At 49.9% G+C, this 21059-nt stretch overlaps 2 protein-coding genes and 1 non-coding gene across 4 annotated transcripts; 1 reads left to right on the plus strand and 2 right to left on the minus strand.

Annotated features, from left to right (window-relative positions):
- Positions 1–142: 142 nt before the first annotated feature.
- OST4 (oligosaccharyltransferase complex subunit 4, non-catalytic) lies at positions 143–1423 on the plus strand. The gene is made up of 3 exons (XM_055254019.2): positions 143–308; positions 440–577; positions 1190–1423. Exon 2 carries the CDS (start codon positions 441–443, stop codon positions 552–554), a length of 114 nt encoding a protein of 37 aa, XP_055109994.1. The 5' UTR covers positions 143–308; position 440; the 3' UTR covers positions 555–577; positions 1190–1423.
- AGBL5 (AGBL carboxypeptidase 5) lies at positions 1293–20618 on the minus strand. 2 transcript variants are annotated; one of them, XR_008652655.2, is made up of 16 exons: positions 20438–20618; positions 19061–19321; positions 18661–18832; positions 18176–18339; positions 17434–17611; positions 16988–17166; positions 16100–16556; positions 15408–15577; positions 14754–14889; positions 13583–13785; positions 12780–12994; positions 4572–4724; positions 3466–3578; positions 3116–3162; positions 2210–2343; positions 1799–1822 (listed from the first exon to the last, which is right to left on the minus strand). XR_008652655.2 is itself a non-coding variant. In XM_055253996.2 (15 exons), the coding sequence occupies exons 2-15, from the start codon at positions 19273–19275 to the stop codon at positions 1651–1653; spliced, it is 2661 nt and encodes an 886-aa protein (XP_055109971.2). In that variant the 5' UTR covers positions 19276–19321; positions 20438–20618; the 3' UTR covers positions 1293–1650. The 2 variants fall into 2 exon arrangements, 1 of the variants encoding a protein (XP_055109971.2); XM_055253996.2 differs by lacking the exon at positions 3116–3162 and having other exon boundaries at positions 1293–1822.
- Positions 20619–20943: 325 nt separating this feature from the next.
- Positions 20944–21016, minus strand: TRNAA-AGC (transfer RNA alanine (anticodon AGC)). Its single transcript has one exon. It is a non-coding gene; the product is annotated as a tRNA-Ala (tRNA).
- Between the last annotated feature and the right edge of the window lie 43 nt (positions 21017–21059).

The raw sequence follows: 21059 nt of genomic DNA on the forward strand, positions 1-21059 counted from the left end.
TAGCCGCGTCCCGAGCTACGCCAGCTGCAGCCAGCTGTTTGGTGCCGGGCCCAGGCGCGCGTCCGTGGCCCCGCCCCACCCCCTACGGCTGGACCTCCCACCGCAGCAGCGCCCGAGGCCCCGCCCCAGTCGCGGCCGTAGCGCGCAGCGTGGAGCCGACGAGACGGCGGGGCTAGAGAGGCCGTCCCGACCGCGCACCCCGCCGGAAGCGGCTTGTTCGGGCCTGAGCTGGCGCTACGAAGTTCCGGTCCAGGTCTCTTACTTCGGGATTGTTCGCTGCGGCGTCGTAGCCGAGCCGGACTGGTCAGGTCAGAGGCACGCAGGGGCCGTCCCACGGGCCAGCCCCGCCGTGACCGTGGCTGGCCCGTGGGGCGAGGACGGGTCCTTGCGAGGGCGAGGAGTGCGCCAGCCCGCGGCTCAGCCCTTCTCTTCTCCGCAGGATGATCACGGACGTGCAGCTCGCCATCTTCGCCAACATGCTGGGCGTGTCGCTCTTCTTGCTTGTCGTTCTCTATCACTACGTGGCCGTCAACAATCCCAAGAAGCAGGAATGAAAGTGGCGCTTTCTCCGCCCCAGGTAACGGCCCGGGGCTGTAGCGCCCAGCCCCCAGAGCTGAGTGGCGAGGCCGCGCCAGGGCTAGCAGGGTTCGAAACTTACAATCAGAAAAGTGTCGGGCCAAGCATGATACAGTCCAGAACTGGGCCCCTTTATCTGCACAGAGTAGAGAGCGCGCTGTCCTCTCCCCGTAAACTGTTCCCTGCTAGAATGGGAGTGGGTTTCTTAACCCTCACAGTCCCCATCTTGTTCCCAGTAGGTAGATGCCCAAGTTGGGAGTATAGTTGCAAGGAGGCACTGACACCGGTAGGAACGAAGGTACCGAGGGTACCATCCAAATATGAGGATTTGGGCTCTTAAATAGCCTTCATTTTCCCCAGGTTGTTTAGGCCTTATTTGAGCAGATTTTTTTTGGTGAGGGGGGTGACAGATGTAGAATTCTGTTTCCATGTTCTGAGGCCAGGGGTTGGCTGCTGACCCAAACTATAGAGAAGGAAGGGGGGGCTTTGGAGCCAGCCTTAAGTGTGGGTCACAAGTATAAAGGGAACATGGATGGGCGTTACTTCCTGAAGGATTCCCCAGAGGAAAGCTGCAGCATTTTCCTTACCTCAGGTCTTTCCCCCTCTTTTCTAGGGTTCCAGGACATAGTCTGAGGCAAGATGGAGGGTATGAGGGGCCTTCACACTTCACTTCATCCCTTCTACCCATCACAACATACAAAGCAACTACACCTGGATTTTTCCAAACAACTTTTATTTCCTCAAAGTCTTCCTTAATCCTATGGAACAAGAAGCTGCCACTGAATAGGGCCCAGTATAGGGGCTTGTTTTTCTACTCCCTCCTCCCAATATAAAAATGTAGACATTTTTTTTGTGGTCCCAAAATCTTGTGCTGCGGAGGGAGGGAAGGGGTGGCAGGTCCCTGTTTTGTTCTGTCTGAAGGTGATACTCTGTAATGCCTTGGACAGCGTGGCTGGCATTCCAAGGACTTAATGGCTGTCACATGGAATCAGCGGCCTGGAGGGGAACTAGCATATTTCCCACTGTGTTTCCCCATCTTGGGGCTATATCCTGGGCTTGAACATAAAGGCATTATCAGACCCGGGGAGAAATAGTGAGTGGGGGAGATTTAGGGACAAAACAAACCTCAGGTTGGCCCAAGGGACCCCCGCTGTAACAATTCCAGGATGGGGAGTCAGATAGACTACAGGATATGGGAGAAAAGGCAGGGGCAGAGCGGGGCCGTGGGGGCCTGGCCTGAGGCAGCCTGCAACAGAAAAGAGAGAGGAATCAGGGCTGTGAAAACTCTGCTCCTCTTCTGTTCCACTAACCAGGGGCTGGGAAGTGAAAGAAGTGGAGCGAGATGAAGATGGGTAAGGATGGGCAAGTTGGTTACTGCACAGTGGTTTGACGCTGGAACCAGCCAGCTCCTAGACCTTAGGCCCTAACTAAAAGTTGTTTTCTTTTCCTTTGGATTGAAGACTTGGCCACGGTGGGGGGAAAAACAAATCAGGGACTAGATTCTTAATGAAAGTACATTTAGTCTTTGTGCTCAAAAGGAGTAGGGAAGGCAGAAAATTATTCTGAATGACAGAAATGGGAATGAAGGGACAGAAGTGAGGGGTGGTGTGAGGGACTGGACCCAAGTGCTCACCCTGGTGTAGCAGAGCAGGATCCCGGCTCCAGCTCACTGCTCTCCCTGGTCCGGGGGGTAGGGGATGTGGGGCCTGAAGAGCCTTTCATCCCTCTGCGAGTCGGCGGTGAGCCCCGGCCCAACCTGGGCCTAGCCTGTGTGGACAGGGTTTGTGCTAAGAGGCTGGATTCTTCCATGAGTTTTTTGCTTTTTTTTTTTTGAGACGGAGTCTTGCTCTGTCACCCAGGCTGGAGTGCAGTGGCGCGATCTCGGCTCACTGCAAGCTCCGCCTCCCGGGTTCACGCCATTCTCCTGCCTCAGCCTCTCCGAGTAGCTGGGACTACAGGCGCCCGCCACCACGCCCGGCTAATTTTTTGTATTTTTGGTAGAGACGGGGTTTCACCGTGGTCTCGATCTCCTGACCTCGTGATCCGCCCGCCTCGGCCTCCCAAAGTGCTGGGATTACAAGCGTGAGCCACCGCGCCCGGCCTGAGTTTTTTGCTTTTAGTTTGCTTCTAGAGTTTCCATGCATAAGAGTGTTGTAGTATAGGGATCAGTAGAGGTACTGGGACATTGAATTCTAGCTGAGAGGGTGAGGCAAGGTAATAGCCAGAGAAGTCCTGGATTCAGTCCATGACTATGCACTCCAAGTCTATAACTAGGGGTGGCAAACGGATCCAGCATTTAACTGCCATGGCTACACCATGACTAAGGTCTGGGTGAGTAGAGAAACACTGTGTAGAAAGATAGTGGAGGGTTGGTAGACCTCTCTCAGAGCCCTCTATGCTTCAGCCCCTGCCACAGCAGTGTACACTTCACCCATCCAGTCAGCTTCTTCCTATACTCAACTTTACCTAGCATGGGGATCTGGACTGAATCGGAGTTGGTGGCAGGGCTGTTCCTAGCAGCAGCAACCAAATGTGTTACCTGGGGAATCCGGGACCCCTCCTGGCGGAAACTCTCCTCGGGCAGGTCTGGGCAGAAAGAGAGGAGAAGCTAAGGGCAGGGGCAGGGAAAGCCAAAGCTAGCAGGCTGAGGTTGGGGTATATCTGGCAGGGACACAGGTTGAAAGCAAGCAAATGACCTGGCTGATGGGGATGGTGGAGGGCAGGAAGGGGACTGGACAGACAGGCACTCAGGCACCAGAGAAGCTCTCTGATGTGGCCAAGGGTAGATGCAGTAAAGCAGTGCTGAGCGTTTTCCCTCCCACTACCCAGAGGAACAGTGCCTTGCTGGGTTCTGCCAGAGTAGTTGTGCTGGAGACCCAAAAATATTACCTGCAATCGAGTCTTGATGCAGGGCATCTGAGCTCCAGTCCCTAGCAGACCTTTCCCGATTACCATGACAGCCTCTGGTTTGTGCCTGGAGGACAAGAGTGAGCAGCTGCTCCCTAGGCAACAGAGGAAACTGATCAGGGTAGGGGTCACAGAGAAGAGGAGCTAACTTCCAAAGGATCAGGGTTTCTTAACCTTGGCACATTGACATTTGGGTTGGATAATTCTTTATTGTGGGGAGTAGTCTTGTGCATTGTAGGATGTTTAGCAGCATCCCTAGCCTCTGAACAATTTATGCTGTTTCCTCATCTCCCCCCTCCTCAGTGTAACAACCAAAAATGTCTCCAGGTGTTGCCTGATGTCACCTGGCAGCAAAATCACCCCTGGTTGAGGCTCTAGTCTGGTGGTCCAAGGGGTGGAGCAGCAACTCCAGGCTAGAATCGGAATGTACCCAAACTTAACTTCTGTGTCAGTTTATACTACTGCAATCATATGTTTAGCATTTGAGGATCAAGTCAGCTCTACCCAGGATTGGTGGATTCAGTGCTACCCACTGAGGAGAGTTGACAGGTTGGGAGTAGGAGTCTTTGAATGAGGTAGAACATGTTGGACTAGGGTCTTAAAATCATTCCCATCCCTTCCTTTATATAGCTGGGTCTATAATTTAAAGGAGAAGAGATGGCATTGTGTGAATGATACGGCTACACACAGCATTTAGCAGTGTTGACAGGAGAAAGTCCCGTCATGCTTTTTTCATTCTCCTGTTTTGTCTAATGTTGCCCAGCTCCTGGAGTCAGGGAATTTGCATAAGTAGCACTTTGCAGGTAGACAAAGTCCTCAGGTTCCTCAACTGTAAAAATGAGGATTAAATGAAATTAAGTGTGTAGAGCAGTGCCTGGCACATAGTAAATTTTCAATAAATGTTAACTATTGTTTATTACACAGAGACATTAATAAATTCCAGCTTCCTATACAAAGGCACCAGTGTTAGAGGTTTAGGATACCAAGAGAATAAGTGATGCCCCTGGTCTCCCAACTAGGCTTAAAGAACCTGGCCTGGCCATGGAGGAGGCTGGCAAACCCAGATTTCAGTGGCAGCGGGTACAGACCTGGTATGTTCAGTGAATCAGGCAGTAGACAGGAGCCCAGCTTGTGTGAGGAGGCTGGGCCAGAACTAGTAGGAGCTGGGGATGGAGCGAGGCTGCCTACAGGACGATGGTTCAGTGGCTGCTGCCGCCGTCTCCTGTCCTGGCTTCGGGGCTCTGAGTGGAAGAGATACAAGCAGATAAAAGGGCAAATAAGTGGGGCACTATGAGGCAGCCTTCACTGACCTGCTGGCTTCCCTGGTCAAAAGATGCCAGTTTTCAAGCTTGTCATCAGACCCACATCCCTCTCCTCAAGTAACTATTAATATAAGATGGGTAGAAAGACCTACTATTTATTACAGTTATCCATTCTCCACTAGCCTTCATCCTGCTAGTTTTTTTTTTTTTTTTTTTTTGATAAAAGGTTTCCACTCTGTCACCCAGGCTGAAGAAGTGCACAATGGCACGGTCATGGCTCACCGCAGCCTCAACCTCCCAGGCTCAGGTGATCCTCCCACCTAGCCTCCTGAGTAGCTGGCGCTATAGGTGCCCACCACCATGCTCAGCTAATTTTTGTTTTTTTGTTTTGTTTTGGAGAGAGTCTTGCTTTGTCGCTCAGGCCGGAGTGCGGTGGTGTGATCTTGGTTCACTGCAATGTCTGCCTCCCGGGTTCAAGTGATTCTCCTGCCTCAGCCTCCCAAGTAGCTGGGATTATAGGCGCGTGCCACCATGCCTGGCTAATTTTTGTATTTTTAGTAGAGACAGGGTTTCACCATGTTGGTCAGGGTGGTCTCGAACCCCTGACCTTGTGATCTGCCCGCCTTGGCTTCCCACAGTGCTGGGATTACAGGTAGGTGTGAGCCACCGCACCCAGCCTAAATTTTGTGTTTTTAGTACAGACGGGGTTTTGCCATGTTGCCTGGGCTGGTCTTGAACTCCTAGGCTCAAGAGATCCACCCACGTTGGCCTCCCAAAGTGTTGGGATTACAGGTGTGAGCCACCGCACCTGGCCCAGTTCATTCTTTTGGCAAAGAAGTTACTGAGCTTGGCTAACAGCTTTCCTTGGTTCCCCTCTTACCACTAATTGCTTCTCTTCCAGCTGTTCTTCCTGCCCCTTAAATGTCAAGTCTTCCCTACCATTCTGTCCTTGGGCCTCTCTTGCTGTACTTACTCTTAAACTCCCAAATCACTCTCTAGCCCTTTTCTCCTGAAATCCAGCTCTAATTGTCCACTGGAAATTTTTTTCCCAAGAAAGTACCCTTGACAAAACAAAACTCATTCTCTCCCTTTCTTTCATTCTCCCTGTCTTCGTGCAAAACCCAACTGCTGGAAACCTTGTTTCATCTTTCTACTCCTCCTCTCTTAGATTTGCACTTGTGTAATCAAATCCTACAATTCTATCTCTGCAGTCACTTGAGTTCTTTTTTTTTTTGGAGACGGGTCTCACTCTGTCACCTAGGCTGTAGTGCAGTAGCATGAACATGGCTCACTGCAAACTTGACCTCCTGCATCCCAAGTAGCTGGGACAACAGGCACACGCCACCAAGCCCCGCTAATTTTTAAATTTTTTGTGGAGATGGAGTCTCACCATGTTGCCCAGGCTGGTCTGGAACTCATGGGCTCAAGCGATCTTCCTGCCTCAGTTCCCAAAGTGCTGGGATTACAGGTGTGAGCCATTGCACTGGGCTTGAAGATCTTCTAAAGGATGAAGTCTAAACTTTTGAACACTACACATTCAAAGCCTTGCCCACTATAGTTCCAGTCTGCACATCCTTAGTAGGATGCTGATTTGATCCTTCATACCCTCTGCTATAGACCCCATGGCTACTAGTTGTGTGTGGTTCCTCTGGAACTGTTTCCTTTTCTAGTGAAACCATGACCATCTTTCATGTCCCATCTCAAATGTTACCTCTCTTACTTGAAGCTTACTTGACCATTACAGGCAACATTAATTGTTCTCTCCTCATTACCTTCATCCTTTGTGTGGCTAGTAGTGTATGGTTTCTGTTTAATTAAGTTAGTATGTGTAAAGTACTTACAGGCACATAGTACTCAATAAACATAAGCTAATATTTTTTCTAACTGGAACTTGAGTTTCTTGGGAGTAGGGACTTTGTTGCCTCCAACACTATATATCTCAGTGCCTGTAAAATACAACCTGAAAAACCAGAGACCATAATCAATGTTTTGTTTACTTGAACAGTAGACACCATGAGCTGGATCAATCATCTCTGGGAGTCTAAAGGCATACAGTTATATCCTTTGGGGCAGCTGTCTCTGGTCCACTCATGTCTCCAGACTTATTACTACAAGTTCTGAAGGGTGGGGCCCAGGGGGACAGATGGTAAATGGATGGGGTAGGGAGGCTTGCAGCTTTGGCGTGTCCTTCCTCATCACGGAGGAACAGCAGGTGCCAAATGCTCTCAAACTGATGGGCTATTAACTTTTCGTAGAACTGAATTCACCAGAGGTGCCAGCATGCCAACTGACCATTAATAAACGTGTTGGATATGAAAATCCTCCAACTTAAGAAGTGACAGTAACTTCATCTTCCCAGCCACACTGGGAATTAGCAGGCAGTGACAAGAATACTTTTGAAAGGTCCAAACCAGGTCAGGCATGGTGGCTCACACCTGTAATCCCACCACTTCGGGAGGCTGAGGCAGGCAGATCACCTGAGGTCGGGAGTTCGAGACCAGCCTGACCAACGTGGAGAAACCCCGTTTCTACTAAAAATACAAAAAATTAGCCGGGCGTGGTGGTGTGCGCCTGTAATCCCAGCTACTCCAGAGGCTGAGGCAGGAGAATCACCTGAACTCGGGAGGCGGAGATTGCAGTGAGCCGAGATCGGCCACTGCACTCCAGCCTGGGCAACAGAGTGAGACTCTGTCTCAAAAAAAAAAGAAAGAAAGGTTCCAAACCAAAATGGAAAAAAAAAAAAATAAAATTGAATGGAAAAAAAAATTGATACTTGTATGAATAAAGAAGAAAGGGAGAGATCTCAGGATGGAAGCTACTCTACTATGAGGAGATATGCTGGGTACCAATTACAGGTTAAGATGGTGGTCAAGAGTCAAAAACGCCAGGCACGGTGGCTCATGTGCCTTGGGAGGCTGAGGCGGCTGGATCACTTGAGTCCAGGAGCTTGAGACTAGGCTGGGCAACTTGGCGAAACCCCATCTCTACTAAAAAAAAAAAATACAAAAATTAGCCAGGTGTGGTGGTGTGCACCTGTAGGCCCAGCTACTAGGGAGGCTGAGGTTGGAGGATCACTTGAGCCAGGGACACGAAGGTTGGAGTGAGCTGTGATCACACCACTGCACTCCAGCCTGGGTGTCAGAGACAGTCTCAAAAAAAAAAAAAAAAGTCAAAAACAGCCAGATGTTAGGGGGCTAATGAGAGTTGGCACAGGTTGCCAATAGGATAACAGAAGTCAAGACTCGTGGCCATAGTCAAATAACCTAAAACATTAGCTACCACCAATGACAGAGACAGTCTAGGGCTCAGAGCCAAGTAATTCTGTGATTAAAATGGATGTGAGGAAGATGTCCAGCTGACAGTGCACAGTAGGCAGAAATCATGAACTTGATAGAGGAAATAGTTTAGATAATTTGAGAAATACCTACATACAGAGGCATGCTAAAACCATATTAAGGGACAAACCTTCACCCTACCCCAGGAAAGGGTAAAAGCAAGCGAGAAAGAACAAGCAAGAGTGCAAAAGTGACGTGATCAGCTCTGCTTCCAGAGGTTATGAAATGGTATCTTATGGTAACCAGCCAGATGTTCCATTTTGGGGGTGGTAGGATAGTACTGGGCAAAGGTCTAAGAGGTCTGAGGGGAGACTGATCTCCCCTTGAATGAGTCAGAATGGGTGTTCTAAGGTCTCACTGTTCACAGCAGCAGTTACTTGACTTGTGCCAAGGTCCTGTGTGTCATCCTCCCTGAACGTCTTTGGAACTGTCCCTAGCACTCCAGATCTTAGTGAATCCCTCGGACAATCACAGACCTGATTTATGCCCTCTGAGGGGTAGAAAGGTGAGACAAGCATTTTTTTTTTTTTTTTTTTTTTTTTTGAGACGGAGTCTCGCTCTGTCATCCAGGCTGGAGTGCAGTGGCGCGATCTCGGCTCACTGCCAGCTCCGCCTCACGGGTTCACGCCATTCTCCTGCCTCAGCCTCCGGAGTAGCTGGGACTACAGGCGCCCACCACCACACCCAGCTAATTTTTTGTATTTTTAGTAGAGATGAGGTTTCACCGTGTTAGCCAGGATGATTTCCATCTCCTGACCTCGTGATCCGCCCGCCTCGGCCTCCCAAAGTGCTGGGATTACAGGCGTGAGCCACCACGCCTGGCCGAGACAAGCATTCATTTGATTCCCAACTTCTTGCTTTTTATTCATTCCACAAATACTTGCTGTTCACTTACTAAGTGCCAGGCACAGGACTAGGTGCTAAGGGCATAAGTAGATGTGTTAGGAGACACTTCCTGAAGCTTTTGTTTGCAGTGGAAAAAGTAGCCTTAAAGCCCTCTTAGTTCCTCTGTCTTCTACCATCACTAAATCCTGCCCCCCTTTCTAATACTTATCTCTCCTTTCCAGACGCTGATACTGGCTCTGGTCATCTCACCCCCCGTTTCCTGTCCAGTGTCTTACACAGTCTTACGTTTATTCCCATTTGTAGAAACACACAGTTGTTACCATTGTCTCAGTTAAGCTCATAATCCTTGTTCTCAAGACATTTGAGCTACTGCTCTCTTCACCTAATCTCCTTGGTGATGGGATTGGCCTTTTGCATACCCACCTAGGTATACATGCTTTTTGTCCTCTCCACCCACCAGCTCTGTTCTGCTCCTGGCGGTCATTTCTCACTTTGGGAATGTTTCTGTCAAACTATGTGCTACCTATTTTTCAAATTATTTCTTAACTGAACATTATTTGGTTAATTACTCTTATGTTTATCTACCACAGTAGTTCCCCAAACCCTCAGGATATTTACAGTGTGCGCTCTCATGTTATGTTTACTGTCCTGTTTCCCCTATTAAGTTTCAAGTCAATCAACCAGGAATTACTTAGTACTGACTGCATATTTTCTATTGGTAGGGGGAAGTAACAGAGAAATAGAATCCATGTCCTTCACCTCAGGGGGCTCAATGCAGTGTTGTGCATTGGAAGTGGGGCAGGGAGGATGTCAATAAAATAGTGATTAAAAAGTGCCTAGCCGGACGCGGTGGCCCATGCCTGTAATCCCAGCACTTTGGGAGGCTGAGGCGGGCGGATCGCCTGAGGTTGGGAGTTCAAGACCAGCCTGACCAACATGGAGAAACCCCGTCTCTACTAAAAATACAAAAAAAATTAGCCGGGTGTGGTGGCGCATCCCTGTAATCCCAGCTACTTGGGAGGCTAAGGCAGGATGATCACTTGAACCCGGGAGGAGAAGGTTGTGGTGAGCCAAGATCATGCCATTGCACTCCAGCCTGAGCAACAAGAGTGAAATTCCGTCTCAAAAAAAAAAAACAAAAAAACAAAAGCCTAGATGGGCACAGTGGTTCATGCCTGTAGTCCCAGCACTTTGGGAAGCTGAGGTGGGTGGATCCGCCTGAGGTCAGGAGTTCAAGACCAGCCTGGCAAACATAGTGAAATCTCCTCTACTAAAAATACAAAAAATTAGTTGGGCGTGGTGGTGGGTGCCTGTAATCCCAGCTACTTGGGAGGCTGAGGCAGGAGAATCACATGGACACAGGAGGCAGAGGCTGCAGTGAGCCAAGATTGCACCATTGCACTCCAGCCTAGGTAACAAGAGCGAAACTCTATCTCAAAAAAAAAAAAGAGGGGCCTAGAATATTCTAGTGACAACCTAGAAAAGGCTCTTTACTATTTCCCTTTGTAGTCAGGAAAGGAGAACTTAGGATGCTGATGAAGGAATTCCCAGGAACTATGAGTTAAGAGCTAGAAGAGGCTGACCAAAAAAGAAAGAGGTTGGGTGCGGTGGCTCACGCCTGTAATCCTAGCATTTTGGGAGGATGAGGCTGGTGGATCAACTGAGGTCAAGAGTTCAGGACCAGCCTGGCCAACATGGTGAAACCCCGTCTCTACTAAAAATACAAAAATTGGCCAGGCACAGTGGCTCACGCCTGCAATTCCAACACTTTGGGAGGCCGAGGCAGGAGATCACGAGGTCAGGAGTTCAAGACCAGCCTGACCAACATGGTGAAACCCCGTCTCTACTAAAAATACAAAAATTAGCCGGACGTGGTGGTGTGCACCTGTAGTCCCAGCTATTCAGGAGGCTGAGGCAGGAGAATCACTTGAAGCTTGGAGGCAGAGGTTGCAGTGAGCTGAGATCGCACCACTGCACTCCAGCCTGGGCAACAGAGCGAGACTGGGTTTCAAAAAAAAAAAAAAATTTAACTGGGTGTGGTGGCACGCACCTGTAATCCCAGCTATTCGGGAGGCTAAGGCAGGGGAATTGCTTGAACCCAGGGGGTGGAAGGTTGCAGTGAGCTGAGATCACACCACTTCACTCTGGCCTGGGTGAAAGAGCAAAACTGTCTCAAAAAAAGAAAGGAAAAGAAATAGAAGAAAAACTTTAAGCAGATTTATCATGGGAAACTAGGCACACTGGAGCATGAGAAGATACAAGTTGGAATAGCTATGCAATCTTGGAGAAACCACTCTTAAAAAGCCTCAGTTTCCTTGTTGGAAAAATGGAAACATCGTCCATCCCATAGCGTTCTTGTGAGGATTAAATGAAATTTATATATATGATACTCTCTTGTTCACTGTTAAATGCTATGTAAATATAAGGCATTATTATTTTTCAAACACAGTGCACAAGTGTCTTTTCCTGATGAAGATAAGACTCTCAAACAATGGGGCTTGGAATATAAGCAGATAATCAAGTTGCCTGTCAGGGATAGAATATCTCAATGGCCACAGCTGGTAAGGACCATTGCCCTCTCCTCCATGGCTTCTCTCGCTAGCAGTCAGATTTACACAGCCACTGACACAGCACATGTCTGTGGTCTGTACCAACAGCTAGGGTGCAAGCTGGGAAAAGCTAACAAGGGTGAGTAATGCTGGAAGACCAGCAAAGCTCTAAGCCCCAGCTAACAAGCCTCCATACTCTGGGCAAGATTTCTGTAGTGCAGAGGCCAGTACAGTATTGATTTGTGGTTTAGTGTATTTCCAGAAGTGGCACTATAACAATCTCTCCCCCTCCGCAATCCAGGTTACTCCCATTAATTTCCTCTTCTTTTTCCCTAAAGGCCCATCTGTTTCTGGTATATAATTTTGACCCAGAATCTTATCAGGCAGGGTCTCATTAGGCAAAACCTGGGAGTTACTAATGCACAGTTAAGCGACTGTGCGCACTGCTGGAAAGAGCTAGACTGCTGCATTTTATACCTAGAAAAGAAATTGTCTGCATTTGTTCCATTTTTCTTTGGAAGAGTTAGAATCCTTCTGATACCACTTTCTTTTCTTTTTTTGAGGCAGAGTCTTGCTCTGTTGCCCAGGCTGGAGTGCAGTGGCACGATCTTGGCTCACTGCAACTTCTGCCTCCTGGGTTCAAGCGATTCTCCTGCCTCAGTTACCTGAGTAGCTGGGATTACAGGTGTGCACCACCATGCCTGGCTGATTTTTGTATTTTTAATAGAGACGGGGTTTCACCATGTTGGCCAGGCTGTTCTTGAACTCCTGGCCTCAAGTGATCTGCCTGCCTCAGCCTCCCATAGTGCTGGGATTACAAGCGTGAGCCACTGCACCCAGCCCAGTATCACTTTCTTAGTGAGCTCTGAAGCCAGGAACAATTTCAGCCCATAAAGACCACAGATAAGATTCCCCATCATTCTACAGTGCTGCAATTTGGATTCTGAGGACATTCCTTTAACTGTCCCCATGAAGACAGACTGACATTGTCTGTGACGTGGAGGCTCCATGTCCTGTTTGGCACTGCTTCAGCTAGTGTTTCATTCTTGGAAACTTCCCTGGCTCCTAGCATGCACTGAAGCCCAGATACCCAGACTTCCCCCTCTGGCCACACACAATACCGCTCTGGAATCATGCCGCAGGGAACACCAAGGTCGTAGGAGAGGCCACAGGTTCTGCTACAAACTAATTTTATTGATTCACCCCTTGGTCCTGGGCCAACAGTGTATCTTCAAGCTCTTACTTCCCCCAGCAATGCCCCAGACAACCGAACACATGTTGCAGGGGCTCCCAGACTGGCTTACCTCTGACGGGGCCCAGCACCCGGTGGGTGACCTTTTGGGTACTAGAGCCCAGGCCTGGCAGCCCTGCAGGCCGACTGCCATGAAAAGGAAAGCTGGGGGAATTCTTCATCTGTGGAGAATTTTGTTGGCTGCTGCTGCTACCACCGGCACTTGTGCCGGTGCTAAAACTTCGTGCACGGCTCAAGGTGTTTTCGGAGCAGGAGACAGGCAACCCACTGCAAAGAAGCATATGCCAGTTAACCCTGGGCCAGGAATATTGTGTCCTAAGGCTTTCCCTAGGATCTGCTGCTCAGTAAAGCTTCACCTCTGGGGTAAAAAGGCACAGGGACCCATTCCAAGGGAGAAGTGAGGAATTCATGTCCGTAGATGAAGTATCTAACCTGGGGAATACCAGCTAATCTCAAAATGTCTTAAGGGCCATCCCTGAGCAGCTTTATCTCCTGAAGAATTTCACCCCTACTGCCTTGGCACTGACCCTTTAACTCCCTTCAGTCAGTCATTCACAACCCTTGGAAGCTGAGGCCTGCCCCACTGCAATTATATTTGATTTTGTACAGGGCTCTGCAGCAGTGAATCCCAAGCCTGATACTCAGATCTCTTAGGTGCGTGTAGCTCAGAGTAAAAGGGAAGAGGATCTCATTCTAAAAAAATAAACTAATCTTACTAATTTTAATTTACCCTGAAAATATTTGCCATTTGGCACTTTGAGGGGGATGGAAGGAATATAAATCCCTTGGAACTCCTAGCTCTAGAGCCATGTCCCACTGTCCTACCCTTTCTCCCTCCTATTTTGCTGGCCTTACTTGTGACTTTTGGGTGGAGTTCGAGGGCCCCTCTTCTTGTTGACACCCACATTCAGAGTGCTGCTTAGGCCTCGGCTGTTGCGTACATGTTTCAGCATCCAGGCCCGTAGATTAGTAAGGCTGCTGTGCTCTGACAGTACAATTCGGGGCCACGGATTACATTCCGCCATGTCCAGAGCCGCAATGGCCATAGCTCGTCCCACCTGTGGGGTAGTCCAGTTTGGCTCAGCATGCTGGTCCTCCCATCCAGGCTGCTACCTTGGGGTGGGTACACAGCACAGTGGAAGGGAAGAAGGGGCCAGACCTATAATTTGCTCATTGGATGCCCTAAACTTTGTGCCCAGGCTGTTTATTGCAAATGGATTTGGAGCTGTTCCCTAAACTACCGCCAATTTGGGGGCCCTCTTCCATTATGAGGGGCAGGGTGTGTCCTTTCTTTCTGGCTGGTACCATGAAGGAATTCTCCTAACAGGAAAGGGGTTTGAATCCCTTCTGTAACCTGCAGATCGTATTTTTTTATTTTTATTTTTTGGAGTCTTGATCTGTTGCCTGTTGCCCAGGCTGTAGTGCAGTGGCGTGTGATCTCGGCTGACTGCAACCTCTGCCTCCCGGGTTCAAGTGATTCTCCTGCCTCAGCCTCCTGAGCAGCTGGGACTATAGGCATGTGCCACCATGCCCAGTTAATTTTTTTATTTTTAGTAGAGATGGGGTTTCACCATATTGGCCAGGCTGGCCTTGAACTCCTGACCTCAGGTGATCCGCCTGCCTCGGCCTCCCAAAGTGCCGAGATTACAGGCATGAGCCACCGCACCCGGCCAGCTCTTTCTATTAGGATAATGAGAATCATCAAGACCACTACAGTCAGGGTGCTTTTAAGCCCAGAAACTAATAAATCCAATAGAATGAGAAAGACAAGCCCAGAGGCAAAGAATCTGACTCAGAGGAGCTAGGGGATTCTCTGTGATGTGGGGTCAGATATAGTGCCTGTTCATCCTTTCAATACTATTACAGTCGTAGTTATGCTCCTGTTAACTGAGGAAAATAATCATAGTGGTGAGAGGGCCATAGTGATGAATATCTCTTCAAAGGACCTTGAGTCAGGCATTAAGAGTGAAGGCCTTTCCAGACTATAAGGTTTCTCCCTTTTCCCACTTACACCATGTATTCATACCTGCTCAAATAGTTCCACAGTGTATCTGGAGGGGAAAGCCCGCGGGGGAGGGGGGCTGGCACGCCCATTGTCATGGCAGGCAGCAGGGATGCTGTTTACTGAGCGTCCAGTGTTGTAGTTGCATTCAAGTGTGTAGCTAAGACATAAAGACCTTCATCAGTGTCCCGCCTGAACAGATATCAGGACAGAACCATAGAGGACAACTTAAGTGGTCTAAGGAGGCAATCACTTGGAAAAAAGTGAATACAAATGAAAGTGCTAATAATCCCTAGCAACTAGCAGCTGACCTTTGTACTGTACCATATACCCAGGGAGTCCCCCCAAAATAGAATCCTAGACTAAAGACAATAATGCTAATTGTGAGGTTCTCTTTTAAGAAGACTCAGGTGGTCCCCTCCCTCTCAAACACCCTGAACTGGGTGTTTTTTTTTGTTTGTTTGTTTGTTTTTTGAGATGGAGTTTTGCTCTTGTTGCCCAGGCTGGAGTGTAATGGCGCGATTTCGGCTCGCCACAACCTCTGCCTCCTAGGTTCAAGCGATTCTCCTGCCTCAGCCTCCTGAGTAGCTGGGATTACAGGCATGCACCACCACACCCAGCTACGGTGTTTTCTTTAGGGAAGCTATTTCATCAACTATATCTCAGCTTCCACCCAACCTGTGGATTATCCCTGAGGCTTTGTAGATTGCAACACGGCCGCTTCCCTCCTTAGACTGGCCATCTCTACGGTCTCGGGCATACATATTCTTCTCTGAGAAATTGCAGCCCTGGAAGTCGAAGTGGGCTGAATTCAAGGAGATGAGCTTTGGATATAGCATGTTTTCCACCTGTTTGGGGAAGAAAAGTCAACTCAGGAGAGACAGAAGGGACAAGGGGCAAGGAAGAGACGGCAAGTATGCGACCATGTGACTTAATACACAGCAGATACCATCACAATCATTAACAGTAATCAGTGCTGCTTGAATTCTCAGTTTGACATTACTTCTAGGTGTTGGGAAGCAATTTTTTTTTTAAGCTTTTAGCTTCTTGCCTCCAACAGTGCAAAATTTTCCTTCTCTGGATTCCCGGACTCTAGCAAAGACTATAATGCAGTCAGCTTTCCTTAATAAAAGGTCATGATGTAACGACTGAGACATAATCCCCCTGTGCCATCTCTTCTTGGCCCTTCAAAGCTTTTTCAGAGGTAGTCTACACAGGCTTTCCTGCCAGAAGGCTATCTAAGGCTATCTTCCCTCTGTCCATGGCCCAACCCCATCTCCTAACCTGCAACACTTCTCACACTCACATGACATTCTTAGGACTCCCACCTGGGTGCTCTCACACTCACATGACATTCTTAGGACTCCCACCTGGGTGCTCTCATCACTAAAGCTGTTTCCGTACATGAAGCAGCCCCTTTTGGAAGCATGTCCATGCAGGTCCACATAGTAAGCAACGCCGCTCTCTTTGGGGGGGATGGTATCAGGGGCTGGCTCTTCAAGCCCCGCAGACTGTTGTGGCATAATCCACACACTGTTGAGCTTCTGTTCTGCTGGCTCTGTTTGTTTCCAGGCTTCAGCATTATGCCTGTCAGCTGAGTGCCCACACTGAGCTTCATTATGGAGATTGTTGGCTTTCTCCAGGTCAGAAACAGGTGCATCAGGAGGGAGACAGGGACTGGGCTGGTGCTCAGAGGAACTCTGGGAGTTCAGACGAGAGTGCACATGGTGGTAGAGAAGCACAGCTTTGGCCCCATAGATGGCCGGGTGCAGGACGGCATCAGGCTTCAGGTACTGACGGTTCAGATTCACTCCACGTGAGTCTGTGCTGTAGGAAAACAAGGACTGAAGCAGGTTCTAGAGGACTGAGAGAGTGAAGGAGACACTAGTGTAGATGAAAAGGAGACCGTAGGAGACTGACTTATCAAATGAGAGGCTGAAGCTATGTTAGGAAAGAAAGAATTGAAGACAGGGCCTCTCTTTGATCTGCTGTCACCCTTACCACAGAACCCTAAGGAGCTTCCTCAGGGTAGCTGCCTCCACCCAGATGGGCCTGCAGTCATCCTAGTTTGGTTCCTTTCTGGGAGTGCCACTAGATATGATCTCATGCTTTCTCAGGAAGATGAGATGGGCTTGCCTTTATTAGGGTGCAAGAGGACTGGGAACACAGGAGAAGCCAGAAGGCTGACAGAATTTTACCGAGATGCAGGGCATGAGGGGAAATGGGAACAGTCCAGACAGGCTGGGGAAGCCACTTACCGGTAGTGTCCCCGGACCACACCATCGGGGTTCAACATGGGAATCAGCTTAAAGACGAAGAGCCGACGTAGGGTTTGGGCCCGGGGATCATCAGGTCGGAGGATGAAGTCCAGAAAGCCATTGAAGACAAAGCTAGATGGAGTCTCCCCTGGGTGTACTCTACTGCTTAAGAAGAATATCTGAGGTAGAGAGGAGAGCAGACATTAAGTCAGTTACCCTATAGTTCTACTTTGACAGTATATGGGGGGTGTCATGGATGAAGCAGGAATAGACGCTGGATTTCCAGCTGGCTGAATCTGCAAGTGGAGCAGGGACCATCACCCTTGCCACAAGTTGCGGGCGGAGGCCATGTCCAAGATGCCTAGAGATAACACAGTCTTTAGCTATAAACAGTACCTGGTGCTAGAGAAAAGCCAAAGAACTACCTTTATGCTATTTCCACTCACCCTCTTGCCTGCGAAACGGAATGGTCGAGGGGTGCTGGTATCAGGAAATAGCTGCTCTAGACGGGGCTCTCGATCTTCTCGAAGCCCATGGCAGGAAGTGATCGTCAGCAGATCTACACGAAGTCCATCCAGAGAATAGCAAAGGAGCTCCCGATGGTAATAGATGGTATCCAGGGGGCTACAGGGAAAAAAAATTAAGCCAGGAGAAGTCCCTAAAGTCCTAGTAAGAGGTAGGCCTTGTCACCAGCCCAGGATCTGTAAAATCTGGTCCTTCACCCTAACCTTTGGGGCCTTATAGTCCCTCACAATGTTAAATGAGGCTAAGGATTTGAGTGGGTTTACATTGCCAGAATGAAGAGTACAGGACAGAGTGAACTTGTTTATCCCCAGTTTGTGGCTTCCTAGAAAAGATTATGTAGTCAGAGTTGTTCTCCGTGGGGGCAGATAAAAAAAGTGTATTGAGTCACATAATGCTGGCTAAACTCTGGATAATTAATGGGAGCTGGGCTAGTAAGAGGTCTGAACTGGGCAGGTGAAAGATTGGAGAGCAGGTGTCGATATGCTGAGATCAGGGTCATACAGAAACATAGTTTTCAAAGGTACCCAAAGTCCTGTCTGTACATTCTGTACAGAAAAAAGACGGATGAAGGTGTGGTTCAGAGCTCTAAGAGCAAATTCCAGAAGTAATGGAGGTGCTGTCTGATCCAGGACTGTGTGGCAGGAGTAAGAATGGGGCTGGCACCTGCTATGGGTAGGGTGGTTCTCCGGAAAGCGCTGGTCTAGCTGGTTTAGCAGTTCCTGGCAGTCACTGTAGGAGAAGGGGTAGCAGAAGGCGAAGAAGGTGGTGGCCCCACGGCCCTCCACGAAACGATGAACAAAGGATAACACAAACTGCGTCTCTGTCATCTGAGGAGCAGAGGAGGAAGAGGGAGGGGCAACATGCCATTGTCAGAACTGAGCTCCTACTGGGACCACCAGGAACTGACCTCACACCCTTATCACCTTTACCAACTTCCCTCCCTCTGACACTTTCTATATGAAAATGGCTCCTTCTAGGCTTCCTGAGGCAGGGGCTCATCTTGGACTCTAGCTTAAACACTGGAGAAAAAGCTGATACTTAAACCTGTTGTCCCACCTGCCTCATACTTGTATCAAGGAAAAAAACGCCTTACTTTCCTCTCTACTTTTAGCACCCAAGTCTTTCTTTCCTCCTCATGGAGAACTTACCTCAAAGGTGGGCCGGTCTCGAATGCGTTCCCAGCGTGGCCGGGTGGGCAGTGTGCGCACAAAGGGGGCCATGCCCTGGGAATACAGCTTGCTCTGCTTGTTCATGTTCATAATGTTGATCTTGATGAGTTTTCCTGGCATTCCTCCACGGACGCTGAAGTAGAACCATGACCTGAGGACCAAAGTAAGAGAGAGGTCATTGTATGTGGAAGGGTTGGAGATATGATCTGTGGGAGAGCTGGAGCCAGCCAAACTGGGAAAGGGCTATTTGACAAGGAGAAAGGAGGGAGGATGGGTCAGAAAAGGACAGGGAGCATGCTGGGTATGAACAGATAAGTCAGAGGGCTAACTGAAGCATGCGTTTGGAGCCTTCTTCCACCCCCCATTTCGTTCCACATACCTGTTCCCATTCTCAAATTCCGTTTCAGCACAGTCTGGTCGGGTCCACACGTTGAATTCATAGTCAGGGGAAGAGGCAATGCCACTGGTCAGGGCTGACGCCCCACTTCCTACCCCTTCCCCATCACTGGACAAAGATTCCACCTTCTCCACGTGGGCTAGATTCCCTGAATCAAAGCGAGAACTGAACAGCAATCCCCCACAGTGCAGCTCCATGGTGGGGCTGGGAAAGCATCCTCCTGCCCCGCTCTGGCCCTGAGAGCTGGGGGAAAACAAGGGTTAGGTTAAGGAGGAAAGGGAAGATAAATGGAAGAGTTTTCTGGGTATCTCTTGATAAGTAAGAGCTATTCTTAGGGAGTGCCCTATGAAGCAAAAGGCTCTCTCTCTCTTAGAAAACACAGAAGTGGTCTTCCAGCAAAGACCAAGAGAAAGCAGCATTCTGTACCCCAACACTAAGGGTTGTAAATGACCTAAAGGGACCCCATTGTACTTTGGCTTGGCTGTTCCCAAATAAAACTCAGCGGCTTAACTATGTTGAAAAACACTAAACTCTCAGCTGCTTTGCAGCCCAAAGATTAGAGAATATAATCAGAGAGGTCAGATTTCCCAAACCTAGCCAAGATACACTCACCACCATACATGGCCACCTTTAGAGATGGGCCGTTCTGGATCTCTGGCTCTGCACTCTCCAGCACAGAGCAGAGAGGAATCGAGGTGCTGAGTGTAAATGGGTAGTCCTCTCTCCAGCCTCTGGCCTCACAAGTACTGAGCGGACATTCTGGTGTTGCTCCCCTGAGCCCTCGAAGGGCTGGTTCTTCCTTTTTTGTTCCTACCTTATGCCTAGTATGGAGGAAAACTAACAGTGGTGCCTCTGCCAAGCCAAAGGCTACTGGGCTCACCTAGCGACTGGAGCTCCCTTCCAGCCAGGGCATGGGTCTGTTTCCAACCCCCTCCGCCCCGTAAGCACTGCACCCTGAGAAAGCTACCCTAGTAGCTGTGGATGAGTAATGGGTGTTCTGAGCACCCCTAAAAGAGGTGGGCTGCTAGAGTCCCACTCGGGGGCAGGAGGCTGGCTTCTCCACCCTCGACTCGCGGGGAACCGTCACACCGAGCGGGCTTGCCCTGGGCAGGGTGGGACTGGGAGGCATGGAAGGGGTCGGGACGGAACTCCCACGGCAGGGGGTTAGGCAGGGAGGGCCTAGGAGTCAGAGGTGAGGCCACGGAGCTGGGCGGGGTCGGGACCGCATAAGCCAGGTCGGGAGCGGGGTGCGGGGTGGCCTTCGAGGGGCTCGGGCTGAAGGGGCTGAGAGAAGGGGGCGGGGCCGGGGCTGGCGGGGCCGGGGCTGGCGGGGCCCGTAGTCCGCGCAGAGCCCCTCACCTCTCTCCGGGCCGGTGATCCCGCTCCCTCTCCCGCCAGCGAGGCCGCACCTCGGGCCCCGGCACCCGGGCCCTCCACCCGGGCCCCCAAAAACACCCGAGCGCCGCGGTGCCGGGACCCCGCTCTGCCAGGAAACAAGAAGTCTCTCGCCTATTGGCCGTGGCTGCAGCTGGCGACCTGCCCAGTAAAGCTCGCTACCATTGGTCAGCTCTCAGGGTTCCTCGACGTTAGTGGGTACCTGAGCGAGTGTCGTTCGGGAACGATGGCGGGCAGCAGCGTCCGGAGGGTATTAGCAGCGTCTTCCGGAAGACGGTTAACGGCCTGCCTGCCGGGAGGCGGGAAAGATAAAGTGGCAGAAACTGGGACTCAACTGCGAAATAAAAAGACATCATGCGAAACTCCTTATCGCTTAACAGTGTTGTATCTCTAAAATGAAACACCTAGCCCACTGCGCTGGCGATCCCTCCCATTTTGTGTTCTCTAGTGTGATGGACACAAAACGTGAGTGGAGGATGCGGGCATCGATCCCGCTACCTCTCGCATGCTAAGCGAGCGCTCTACCATTTGAGCTAATCCCCCGCCTGCTGTTTGGTTCCTTCCCTTTGCCTTACAGGGTCACTGC

Source organism: Symphalangus syndactylus, chromosome 18 (genome assembly GCF_028878055.3).
Source record: "Symphalangus syndactylus isolate Jambi chromosome 18, NHGRI_mSymSyn1-v2.1_pri, whole genome shotgun sequence".
In the NCBI taxonomy this organism is placed as follows: domain Eukaryota; kingdom Metazoa; phylum Chordata; class Mammalia; order Primates; family Hylobatidae; genus Symphalangus; species Symphalangus syndactylus.

Excerpts from the sequence above, each read along its gene's own strand:
- AGBL5 (XM_055253996.2), bottom strand. The coding sequence starts at position 19,275 with ATGGAGCTGCACTGTGGGGGATTGCTGTTCAGTTCTCGCTTTGATTCA. Across the intron at positions 17,612-18,175 it reads AACCACCCTACCCATAGCAG|CCCCCTGGATACCATCTATT; the intron begins GTGCCAGCCCCA and ends TTTTCCCTGTAG. Across the intron at positions 13,786-14,753 it reads CTGTGGAACTATTTGAGCAG|GTGGGACGAGCTATGGCCAT; the intron begins GTATGAATACAT and ends ACTACCCCACAG.
- OST4 (XM_055254019.2), top strand. The coding sequence starts at position 441 with ATGATCACGGACGTGCAGCTCGCCATCTTCGCCAACATGCTGGGCGTG.